The sequence below is a fragment of the Coccinella septempunctata genome, chromosome 3 (assembly GCF_907165205.1).
Source record: "Coccinella septempunctata chromosome 3, icCocSept1.1, whole genome shotgun sequence".
Taxonomy (NCBI): domain Eukaryota; kingdom Metazoa; phylum Arthropoda; class Insecta; order Coleoptera; family Coccinellidae; genus Coccinella; species Coccinella septempunctata.
This window is the reverse complement of record NC_058191.1, coordinates 4,735,354-4,747,904: the sequence shown is the minus strand read 5'-3', so window position 1 is coordinate 4,747,904 and position 12,551 is coordinate 4,735,354. Positions and strand designations below refer to the sequence as shown.

Sequence of the window (12,551 nt, the reverse complement as noted above, 5' to 3'; positions counted from 1 at the left end):
ATCGTAATGGTATATTTTGAGAAATGCTACTGAAAAATATAATTCACATTGATAGAAATGCAACCGCATTTAGTCGGAACCAGTAAAATCATAAATTTTTTATCCATAGAAATATAATGCAAGTTAAAGTTTGGGTTGTATAAAAAATAGAATCAGGTACAAAATGGAACGAAGTAATATAACATAACCTTAATATTATTTTCATAATCAATACAATAAACTAATGAAAAGAAAAAACTGTCAAATTTAGCTTATTTATTTTGATTTGAAATTTTATATCAAAAAAACTGGTGAAACTTCTTGGTAGCGCACGATGGAGAAAACTAAAAACAAAAAAATTGCATTGTTTCTTTTGAAAAATCGTATTTCTTTTCAGGAGAGAGCTATTGACTTAAATTAGACATGAAATAAATGTTAAGAGAAGATCAGGCATCAAAAACTTATTTAAAGACCCATCATTTCATTTTTAGGTAACTAATTACCTCCACAGGGTGTTCAGAAATTTCGAGGAAATTGCAACTTTCAGTTCTACCCTGTATACCATCAAATTAAATTGAAATTCTTCAACATCAGGTGACGAACTAGATGAGACAGGCTACAAATAGACAACAAATCGATGCACACCTTAAAAAGTTATTCCAAATTAATTCGGTGAACATTTTGTTTGACCGGTTTTTTTTGTCCAGCAGTGTATTTCCGGTACAAACGGAAGTGACAGAAACTCGAAAGTATTTTAGAATTTTTCGTCGTGCCAAATAACACACCGAAAATGAATTTAATGAAAATATCCTTTGAAGGTTTCCGTATAATTTTGGATGGTCAAGACTAAAAGACCCTGCATTTATTATAACCATTTCATGAATATTTTAATCATTTTATTAATTACCTACTTATCGTAGAAAACAATGTGATATTATTTGCAGCTTTCCAGTACACTTATCTGCGAGACTTGAAAGTTCCCAAAATGGCGTTATTTTAGACAACAATCATTTGGACACGAATAACCATTCTTTGGTTTTAATTATATTGAAGTATTCTAAAAAAGATAAGATATATAAAAACATGGAGAACAGTATTGGGGTGAGGAAAAGGAGGAACGATGTGGTCAGTAGAAATATTTCCATGGTTCTTGAAAACTTGCTGAAGCAATATGAAAGTTCTCAGTTACCAACTCATGGAAGAGGTAAGTGTGTAGGTGTATTCCCTAGCAATAACCCCAATTTTATCTAACTCGTGATAATACAAACTTATTTCATCCAGAATTATTATGATCTGCTACGACGGAATGAAAAACACCACGAAAGTGCATCTCCGAGAAAAACTTGAACCCCTATATTATCGGTTAAGTGCTAAAAAAAGTAAAATTATATTTATTCAAAAAATTCAGTAAACCAGGGGCTTGTCCTTTTACATATGTATTACATATCTAGTTATACTTGCCACTAGATATTTCAAAGTCATTGCAAATGTTTTTTACAGGAAAGCCAACATTGATAAAAACAAATATTTTGATTCGAAGTATGGGGCCAATATCGGAGTTGGATATGGTGAGTCTCTTCACACGATAACTATAGACAGATTTTTTTTTCGATATCTTTATTAGGAATACTCTATGGACTGCTACTTCCGGCAATATTGGCGAGATGAACGTTTGTCATTTAGAGGACCAATTCAGTCTCTTTCTCTTTCTATCAAAATGCTGGAAAGGATATGGCGACCCGATACTTTCTTTTATAATGGAAAAAATTCATATGTCCATACTATTACGGTTCCGAATAAACTACTAAGGATTTCTCAAGATGGAGATATTCTATATTCGATGAGGTCAGTTTTTTATATTGAAAATATTTATATTATAGTTAGGGACTTTAGCAATGCTACACGCTTTTTGTTGTCACATGATATACTACATAACAACGAAGTCTCTTCAATTTCATATTAATGCAACGGGTTCGCATTATTGTATAGGGTAATTTTTTGAATTTGCCCAAAATTATACGGAAAAATTCTCAAGATATTTTTATGTAATTCATTTTCTTTGGCATGCCGAGAAAACATTTCCATGTTTCTCTCACTCACGATTATACCAGAAGTAGCTACCAATTTCGTTTTTTCAAATATCATGGTCAATTCAATAATATGTAATGTTTTTAGATTCTCCATCGAATTTTAATACCACTTTGATCCTATTATTACTTAAAGGATATTCCAAAGCTTTTCAGTGTTATTTGAATTCAAATTCTAAAGGGTGTCCCGAGGTAGCTGTACAGGGATGGGCAAAATTCGTGTCTAATGATCTTGAGAGGGGATCTCGAGAACTATATCAGCTAGAAGAAAACGGATGACACATTTTTAGCTCTTTCTTCCTGATGAATCCAAATCTGAAAACAGAACCAGCCTATCATTTCAAGATTTTTTGTTATAAACAAAAATTGAGATTTTGACGACGAAAGTACACCTAATAATTCGAAATGAAAAAATATTTTGAGCTCGTCGGTGAATTTTACGTCAAAAAGTACCCGTAGAAGGTTCAAGTTTCAGATCTGTAACTTCAAAGACAAAAAAGTTATGAGAACTTTTCGAAATCGACAAAATATAATTTTTTGCTAATAACTCAAAAGAACGAACGATCGTAGGAGGCTACGGTTTTCACAATTTTTTGTTTCTCTGGAAAAGATGGGGAAATGTGTCATCTATTTTCTTCTAGCTTCTAGTTCACGAGATCCTCCCAGTGGAAAAACGAATTTTGCCCACCTGTACATACAGAGAGAGAGAGAGAGAGTACCGCATCAGCGATATATCTACAGATTTTCGATTATCGTTGAATTTATTTGGGATTGTAAAATACTGTGAAAGTTTTTTTAGTCATAATATTTATAGTTTTTTCCGTCGAAATAAGTCAACATTTTTAGAAAACACTCTCGAATGAAGGCACTCAATCTGTATTGATACATGTTCAAATAACCCAACACTAAATCCATTTTCTCAAAAAAAATTAGATATTACACCAGAATCTATTCAAAAAGATTTGGAAGTGTTCAGCAATTGAAATGTATCTATTTGTTGTCCTTCTCTTATATTGTTCATTAATTTTTAACTGATACACATTTTATGTTTTTTTGTATACTTATTTGATAATTTTTGTGATCAGTCCAAAGTGTGTCCAAAGTATGTAGGGGGTGTCCGGGAGACTTGCTCAGGTAGGAGACTTGAACCACCTCGAATATTTCAATTTAAATTTCGCGCTACCGGTATCGTAAATAGCTTGCGACATACTCGTAACAAGGCACAACTAGTGGCGGCTCCATTTTGGCCGCCATCAGAACAATTCGGGAATGAGAGGGTTGAACGTGATTTTGTTGTTAGGAAGTAAGAAATTGAATAATTTTTGTTTGTTACATTGTCTGAAAAATTTTATGAATGCGTGGTGTTATTTAGTTTTATTGTTTTCATTGATTAATATTGTTTTATAATTTAATTTAATAATAGTTGAAAAGTTTCAAGAAACATCTGTTGAATAGACTAAAAGGGAGTCTTGACCCATGCTATGGTCGGGAGATATAATCAGTGGTCCAAGTTTCCCGCACTGAGCTTAGATAATAGTTTGCCTCAAAAAAGAAAATTGAATAATAAAAATAAATATACAAAGGTTCAAAAAAGTAAAAAATATCTCGGAAATAAGTGAGAGTGACTCTGAAATAGAAAATATGTATTTCATACGCTGATGCATCTGATGATCAAAACCTACAACGTAGAATATCGTTGGTCAATGGAAAAAGTTTTCTTTCAATATTTTTTCTGATGAACAAACTTATGATCAAGTCTCTCTCGCCCCTGTTCAACTCTCCTATTGGCTAGGGACTCTAGGGAGACATGAGCCAATTTTCGGTTCCTAAAAAAAGAATTGCTGTACTCAAAATGTTCATCTCACCATCACTCTACTATTATCTATTATTATCTATTTGGGCATGATATCTTCACGCAAAAAAATGAGTTGCTACATTTACCGATACAACTTAATGTGGCTTCAGACTTCAGAGTGAAAAGGCGTTCAACTCTCCCGAACTCCCCATACATATGTCATAAATCTTTTTTCCCATTCATGGAAAATCTTGATTCTTCCCTCAATCTTTCCCGTATCTTTTTTCGGTGAATATAATGAATAATATCTATTGGAATTCTCATGTTGAGGTACTTTTGTTACACAGTATTTTGATGAGCGTAACCTATTTTAAGGCTAACGATAAAGGCAAAATGTCCCATGAAACTCCATACATTTCCGATGGACAGGCAATCTTGTCCTCTAATAATGGGAAGTTGTGAGTTTTTGTTGGAAGATAGTGTTGGATATATCATAATATGAACTAAATTATAGATGCTTATTCTTCCAAGGACATAATTTATCAGTGGATGGACGACGGAAGTGTGACATTTGTACCAGGAATGACTCTTTCACAATTTGATCTTATCTCATTTCCGTATAGAAACCAAACAATTAGGAGGAGAGAAGGTAAAGAGGTAGATAACACGACTCTACAAACAATTTTCGGTTCTTTGTCCTAACGTTTATACTATAGTATTTTCCGGTTAATTATGCACAAAAAGGAAAAGAAAATAACTTTCTTTGGTATGAAGTTTGCTTTTGTGATTGTTATAGTATTAATACTCATTCTTCATTTTTTTTATAATTTTTAATAATTCGAAAACCGTGCGATGAGAGTGGGGTGTTTACCCTTACAAAGTGTCACTAGTGGGCACTCGAGCCATAAACAACGATAAGGTGTTGTTTACAAGCCCAGACAAACTTAAAATGTCGTCAAGAAAGTGTAAATACGATGCTGATGCATTTTGTTTTATATGTGGTCAATTTATTATAATTCGTGTAGTGAAATACGAATTAAAGACATTTCACGTTCTCTCTGAAGCCTATGGAGCATATTTTGACTTTCCTGTTTGGAATCAAGACAAGCCATGGGCTCTACATGTTGCTTGTAGTTATTGAAAATGAAATCGTTGAATCGGTTGAATCAGTCTCCTAAACACAGAAGCAAACTTTTTCATGCCATATATTTTTTTTTCGTCTAATTAGGATCTAAAACTATCGAAATTTTATGCTTTGCAGTCAAAGTCAAATTTGGTGTTGGCCCGTGTAATCAATGATATACAAGGTGGTTGGTTCATTGGTAAATGGGTGTAATCTATATGTAAATATAGGACACTACAGTGAGTCAGAATAACCTATATTTAAAGGGTCAACTCCCTTTATGATCAAGATACAGAGTGCTTTATTGATTTTGTCAATTTATGATAATTTTCGAACCAGCTTATATGTTTCAATGATATTTGGTGTGTTTATTCTCCGCAAGAACTAGTTCATACTGACATAGTAACTGAATTTTTTTTCAGGTTCGACCTAGAAATTTTTTTTAAATAAAGATCAACTCAAAAAAAATATCATGTATGTCAAAATTCCTTAAATTTGATAGGATATTCGAAAAAATGAGAAGAAACTGAAGGAAACAAGGTATTTCCCGTACCTCCGCAAGCAATTTTAATATTCAATTAATCTAGTCAAATCTGAATATTCAGAGAACACAGGAACCTAAATAAAAAAAAAAAAAATTTCATTTGGTATTTATAAACTTACCGATTTAATTGCATTTTTGGGTCACAAACGTGAAACACTGCGTAAGCAGAGGTCTTATATTTAATAAATGTTATCGTTTTCAGTGGTGAAATTACTTGAAACTTTCACAGATTCAATTAAATTAGGAAAATTACTAAATACCGAATTAAATAAATTGTGTTTTATAAAATTTTGGATACCGTGTGGTCAGATTTGACTAGGTTTACTGATTATTAAAATCACATGCGGAAGTAGGGGAAATACCTTGTTTCTTTTTAGTTTTTTCTTCTTTTCTTCAGTATCGTATCAAATATATATAAAATTTCAATATAAAGTGTATTTTATTAATTCAATCTTATTTATAAGTTCTTCCTAGGCCGGTCCAAAAAAACATCCGTTGCTACGTTAGTATGAAGAGTTGTTGCGAAGAATAAACGTACCAAATATCATCAAAATATATAGGGTGGTTCGAAACTTATGAGTAATTGAAAAAATTGGCAAAATCAATTAAACATTCTCTATTTTGACTATGAAGAGTGATAGACCGTTTAAATAAAGGTTATTCTGTCTCACTTTAGTATCCTATATTTACTCATAGCTTATGCCTATTTAGCAATGAATGACCTTGTGTAAGCTTTGTTTTTTTTATTACTTATGGGCATCCTCAATGAGTTCAATTCTGATCTAGTTGGAAATAAAGGAGTCTCTTATTACACTTAAATAAATGCAACTTCTTCTAGAGGTTTGGTTATTGGTAAAGCTAGACTATTTTTCAGGCGATTTCTCTGTATTGCAAGTATCTTTCAACCTCCAAAGACACACTGGTTATTTCCTGATTCAAGTGTACGTTCCCTGCATTTTGATTGTTGTACTATCTTGGGTATCTTTCTGGATACATCGCGAAGCTACCAGCGACCGAGTAGGCCTTGGCATCACCACCGTCCTTACCCTGTCAACTATAAGTCTGGATTCTCGAAGAGATTTGCCAAAAGTCAGATACGCCACTGCTCTAGATTGGTTTCTTCTGATGAGTTTCTTTTACTGTATAGCAACTCTGTTAGAATTCGCAGGAGTACATTATTTCACCAAGGTTGGCAGCGGAGAGATACCAATGGATGAGGAAGAATGGGAAGAACTCGAAAAAGAAGAAATTGTTGGTGCTGATTCCGGTGAAACTTTCGAGGAGGTGACGCCGCCAATTTCGACACAGCCCACTAGGAGGAAGAGTTCTTTGGTGTGTCCAATAGTGAACGTGAGTTTTTGGAAAGTTGTATTTTTTCGTATAAACGGCAAGGTCGCAATTTTGAGAATATTTTAGTCAGATAGATCAGAAGCGTGAACTCTAGTATCCAAATTTTCAGAAAAATCATGTGATCAGTTCTCCGTAGACGTCTTATAGGCCACCCACCGTGGGACACCCCTTATACCATGTGTGGGCTCGTTAAAAAGCTCATGAAAAATGGATTACCACAATAATATTTGTTTTTTATTCTGAAAAAACATTAAATTCTCTCGAAAAAAAATATAACATGAATAATTTCTCAACCATTAACTTGGAATTAAGATATTGAAACACCTATATAAGTTCAAATTGTACCTACTTTATTTTGGAATTGAAATCTCGAATAAAACTGAATATTTTCTCTAACAATTTGGCCTTGACTCTATCCAACTTCCTTCTTCAACTGGAAACATATACCATGTGTGGGCTCGTTGGAAAGTTAAGAGGAGTTTATACCACGGGACATTCTCGCCATCCATATAAGCGGTAAGGGGGGAAAGACTACCAGAATGTGGGGTGTTGCCAGAATACTTGAACGATCAGTAAAAGTAACGAACATTACAATAGTTTCCATTTTCTTCGAAAAGATAGCACCACTTTACGAACGTATTTTTTCAATTTCAGTAGGTTTCGAATCGTAGCCAATGGTGAGACTTTTCGAGAAATTTATTTATGTGGAAATTCATTGAAAAAATCATTTCTCCTCGGAAAGTGAATAACATGAATGAATATATGTTTTTCAATGAAAAAATTGTTTAATTTATTTTTTCGTTCGACGAATAAAAAAATATCTGGCTTTCCGAGACGACGAAATGATTTTATGAGTTGAATGAGAATCCCATAAAAATTAGTGATTTCTGACGTAAGATATACCTTTTCCCGTTTTAAACTGACCACTAAAACGGTGTGGACCCCTCCTCGAAAAATGGAATCCCACCATATTGTCAGATTCCATTGTGGGTTTTTTCAACTTTGTGGTTATCAGAAAAAATATATATAGTTATAATTAATTAAAAAAACAGCAAAAAAAACCTGAAACTCATTCTGATGAAAATCATGCTGCTCCTAAGTTTAGTTTTGGATTTTCATCAAGTATTAGCCATATCAATGCAATATTTGAAAAGAAATAAACATATTCTTACTATGATTTATTCATTATACTGGAATAACTCTAGCCTTTTTATATAACTGGAAGTACAAAAGTTCACTCAAAATATTCATGTTTTTGACGTATGAAAATTATCGGTTAAAATTTTCACCAAGAATTTTTCTAATCGCCACAGTTTGCTTTAATTTTTCTTTATTTGTAATTACCTTTTCTGATAAAGTGCCTTTGCATATAATATCACAATATATGTGATATTCTATGTATAGTTCAAGGTCATCAATATATTTTCATTTTGGGAACCAGAAGTGCTTAAAGGAAAGGATTACGTTTAGTCACAGTAAATCAGCCTTCGAAATTCCACAGTCCACCCAACAACGAATTTTTTTTTAATGCACTTTATTTTTCAAAAATGAGGCCACATTCTCAATTAGGAGAAAAATTGCATAAAATGAATATATACTATTACAGGATCCTTCTTCTCCATATAACAACAGACGGGCATCTAGTTATCAAATACCAAAATGTAATGTACGTAACACCGTGGAAAAAATGACCCAAACTGAATTTAAAATACCAAAATGGCAACAATTCGTCTACTGCTTGAAGGGCGACGATAATTTTCGAAAACAGAGGCAACGAGAAGCAGCAGCCTTGAATGGATCTGGTGAGTGAGAGGAACCTTTATTTTTAATAAAATAAGAACAGACGCATATCATCCGCTGATATGAATAACAAGTGTCACGGTGTCTCTTGATATGCTCAAGGATCGAAAACAAAAAGTTTTTTCGATAGCTTATGCTAGTAAAAAGCTTATCCCAGCATAATGGAGAAAGAGCTCTTGCTGTAGTGAAGTGATGTAAACTTTTACAGTCAAATCTACAGGTTGTGGCGTAATTAATAGATAATATGATACCTGTGGGTAGACGACATAAGGAATTCATTTTGTATTAAATGCTGGTAAAACAGAGAGTTATACCATTCCGGAATCTCAATGAAACAGGTTTTTTTTTTCTTATTTTGGAACTCAGGTAACCAAATTATTTTTTACATCACGCTAGGTTGAAAATAAGCAAAACAGAAAATTTGAGTTAGATCTTTGTTTGAAAAAAGACTATACATGCACCCCGAAAATCATAAATAACATTCGATAGCGCATCTATCCAGGAATACTATCCAAAAAGCAGATTGCGAAAATTCCTTCATTTGCAGTCTTGTGGCCTGAAAGAGTGGCAAAGAGTGAACATTTTTTTAATTTTCGAAAATGTCGAATCACTCGGAAACCGAGGAACTTTTACTAAACATAAAACATATTTTTTTGAACCGGCATAACGTCCTCTAGTCGCAGGCATCATATAATCCATTCATTACGCCACCCCCTTTTTTTTTGCCCACGAGGTAGGGGGAAACCGATACCGGCTTCTCCGCAGCGGGCTGTGCAATACTGCGGATTCGTGTGGTGCTCTCACCTCTCACCCACCAAAACCCCCTCCTCAACAACATAGTCGGGGTCTCAGGGACGCTGACCCGTACGACTGAGTTGCTGTGTTCCAGGACAACTCGTCTCGACCAAGGCGATTGGTATTTACGGGTTGCAGCGTAGTCCTGGTCCCTCGGAGGATTGCGCGGAGAGGTTGCGGTATCTGTCAGACAATAACGGTACTCCTTGGGTCTCCTCCGGATCCGGAGATGCCGGGGGCCAAGCAAGTCATAGTTTCTCCGACGTATCACCACGGACTATGTCCACCCCGTGGTTCCGAGGGGGAAAGTGAGACGTACTCCTTGCGGCCACGCTCGGATTCCCGCCAGGATAGACAAGTCGTAGATCCGATTAGAATCACTAACATATTGCTCCTTGGGTCTTCCCCGTGTCCATGGACTCGAGGTGCCAAGAAAGCCATAGTTGCTTCTTGCAGGTGGTACTAACGATACTTCTTGGGTCTGCCCCTTGTCCGCGGACAAGAGGGGCCAAGCAAGCCATAGTTAACCACGCCACTTCCTCCTGCGAACCATCCGAAGCCTTTTCTCGATAGTTCTGTCTCCGGCAGAATGCCTAGACTTTAGCCCTTGGATTGGAAGGAATGTGGGTTCGGGATATTGTGGTGTGAAGTGCTAACATTACTCCTTGGGTCTGCCCAGAGTCTGCGGGCAGCTCTGGGGGCCAAGTGAGTCATAGTTACTGCTCACCCGACTTGGTCCGAAGTACTAACGTTGCTCTTTGGGTCTAACCCGAGTCCGTGGATTCGGGGGGCCAATAGAGTCATAGTTACTTCTGTCATGTGGTATTAACGTTACTACTTGGGTCTACCCCTTATCTGCAGATTAGGGGGGCCAAGGCAGCCATAGTTGACCACGCCGCTTCCTTATGCGAACTGTCCGAAGCCGGAGGGAATTCAGGTTCGGGGTTTGTGGTGTGGAGCACTAACATTGCTCCTTGGGTCTACCCGGAGTCCGCAGACTTCAGGGGCCAAGTAAACCATAGTTACTCCTCACCCAATTTCGACTTGGTGGGAAGCCCTAACATTACACTTTGGGTCTACCCCGAATCCACAGATTCGAGGGGCCATCAGAGTCATAGTTGCTTCCCGTTGGTCATTCCTGTTCTTCTCTCTGACTTGAGGTCCTCTTCTAAGTTTCCCCTCTGTCGTTTTCGTTGTTTCCTTTAACGTATAGACTTTTATAGTGGGGAACGCAAAAGGAAATACAACAGTGAAGTACGAACATTACTCTTCGGGTCTACCCCGAGTCCACGAATTCATGAGCTCTGGGAGCCAAAAAGTCATAGTTACTTCCTGTTGTTGTTGGTCATTCTTGGTTTTCATTGCTCCCCTCAAAATGAGTCTTGAGATTCCTCGCAACTACTTAAGCCCGTGCACCACGACAAGGTGATGACCATCGCACGGGATTACGCCACCCCCTGTATATGCTATAATTCACGCCTTATTGTGGATAGAGTTAGAAGATTTTTATTATGACATGAAATATAAAATAGTTAGATCAATCCTCTAGCTTTCATCATTTTCCAGTTAACAAAGTTTATTCTAGGAGTGCTTAGTGCTATCCTTGAGATGAGGGCTTATGAAAATCTCAAAACAGCAAATTATTACTTTGAATTGGAGAACGTGGCACACCAAATTTGTTTAGTCTTCTTGTCTTGAAGAATTCAGAGTATATTAAGTACCTACTGCCTTAAACCCACAGCTTCGCTCGAATAATATTTTACGATAAAACGCTAGCGACGATATAAATAGAAGAATTCAAGTTAAATATTGAGCAACAGTAAATCTTCAAAACTCGCTACAAAAAATGAAAGGAACAATCAAACGATTAAATAATTAAACCGAAAGCATGTAATGAAAATTCTTCACGATAAAGAAAACTGAATACTAGAATACAAACTTCATTTATCGGAAGATTCGCCCAACCTTCCTGAAAAAAAATATAATTTTCATAGGCCACATTCAATTCAATATTTCAAGAAAGCTGAAACCATCTTTTTGGCCTTTTGGTACCTATTTCAAGTTATTGGTACCTGACGAATAATTATACTTTGTTTGCAGGTTATACTGATTTGTTTTGTTAGATTTGCATTGGTGGAAATTCTCAATTGTTTTTTCGTATGACTATTGATGATGTGGGGGCAATATTACATAAAGGCTACTGAAGAGTGTAGTCTTTAAAAAAGTGTAATATCATCAATCTTTGGCATTTTGGCTACATTTATACAGAGAAAAGCATTCAGAAAAATATTAGAATTCAATCTCCTTAAAACGTTATCATACGAAAAGAATTCAAAACTAGTTACTTATTATTATTTTCAGATTCTTCTGGTGCTCCTCTGCATGTGAACAGCGTATCATTGATAGACCGTACAGCTAGAGTTTTCTTTCCTGTTTCTTTCACGTTTGTCAATATTTGCTACTGGATGACATATTTCATGTACCAAGATGACTTTGAATGGGAAAATGCACCGTCGAATACATTGAATTGAAATTGAAGAAAATGAAAAGCTGAGCAATATTCATAAAGATTATATGAGAATAAGTTTCTAACTGAATATTGAAAATTTTTTGTTCAGATAGGGATTATTATTTACAAATGTGATAGTATTATTGGATTGTCATATATTTGCTAATATTTGATTGAAATAAAATGTGTCACTGAAATACAATAAATGATGAAAATTTTTTTTTTATCACAAATCCTTTCCTGAATTTTTTTAGGGTTTTCACTCCCAATCTCTGGAACAAAATCAATTGAAAAAGCGAAATAAACGATTTGCTCCGGCGTAAATTCTTGCACTAATTTGTCAGGAGCAAATCAACTAGAAAAAATTGAACTGAAAATAAAAAACTTTGAAATATTAATTTTATATAGTAACGTTTCGGAGTCTATATCATCGGAGGTAAGTAGTGGAGGGGGTAGCTATAATGACAGGTTAAAGAAATTCAAAAGAAAGGTGATTTATGTATTCGCCAATATTTTCAATGGCTTATAACTTTCGAACCACCCAGTACAATTGATATTTGGTACGTGAA

At 35.2% G+C, this 12,551-nt stretch overlaps 1 protein-coding gene across 1 annotated transcript; it reads left to right on the top strand.

Moving 5' to 3' along the window:
- The first annotated feature begins 927 nt into the window (after positions 1-927).
- Positions 928-12,080, top strand: LOC123310018 (gamma-aminobutyric acid receptor alpha-like). Its single transcript, XM_044893376.1, has 8 exons — positions 928-1,183; positions 1,480-1,547; positions 1,604-1,824; positions 4,237-4,319; positions 4,376-4,510; positions 6,403-6,878; positions 8,485-8,680; positions 11,835-12,080. Exons 1-8 carry the CDS (start codon positions 1,063-1,065, stop codon positions 12,002-12,004), a joined length of 1,470 nt encoding a protein of 489 aa, XP_044749311.1. The 5' UTR covers positions 928-1,062; the 3' UTR covers positions 12,005-12,080.
- Positions 12,081-12,551: the final 471 nt, after the last annotated feature.

What these genes read in the sequence shown, in the direction of transcription:
- LOC123310018 (XM_044893376.1), top strand. Translation starts at nt 1,063, where the DNA reads ATGGAGAACAGTATTGGGGTGAGGAAAAGGAGGAACGATGTGGTCAGT. An exon ending in GTTACCAACTCATGGAAGAG is followed by an intron (nt 1,184 to 1,479) that starts GTAAGTGTGTAG and finishes TGTTTTTTACAG; the next exon opens with GAAAGCCAACATTGATAAAA. An exon ending in AGCAGCCTTGAATGGATCTG is followed by an intron (nt 8,681 to 11,834) that starts GTGAGTGAGAGG and finishes TATTATTTTCAG; the next exon opens with ATTCTTCTGGTGCTCCTCTG.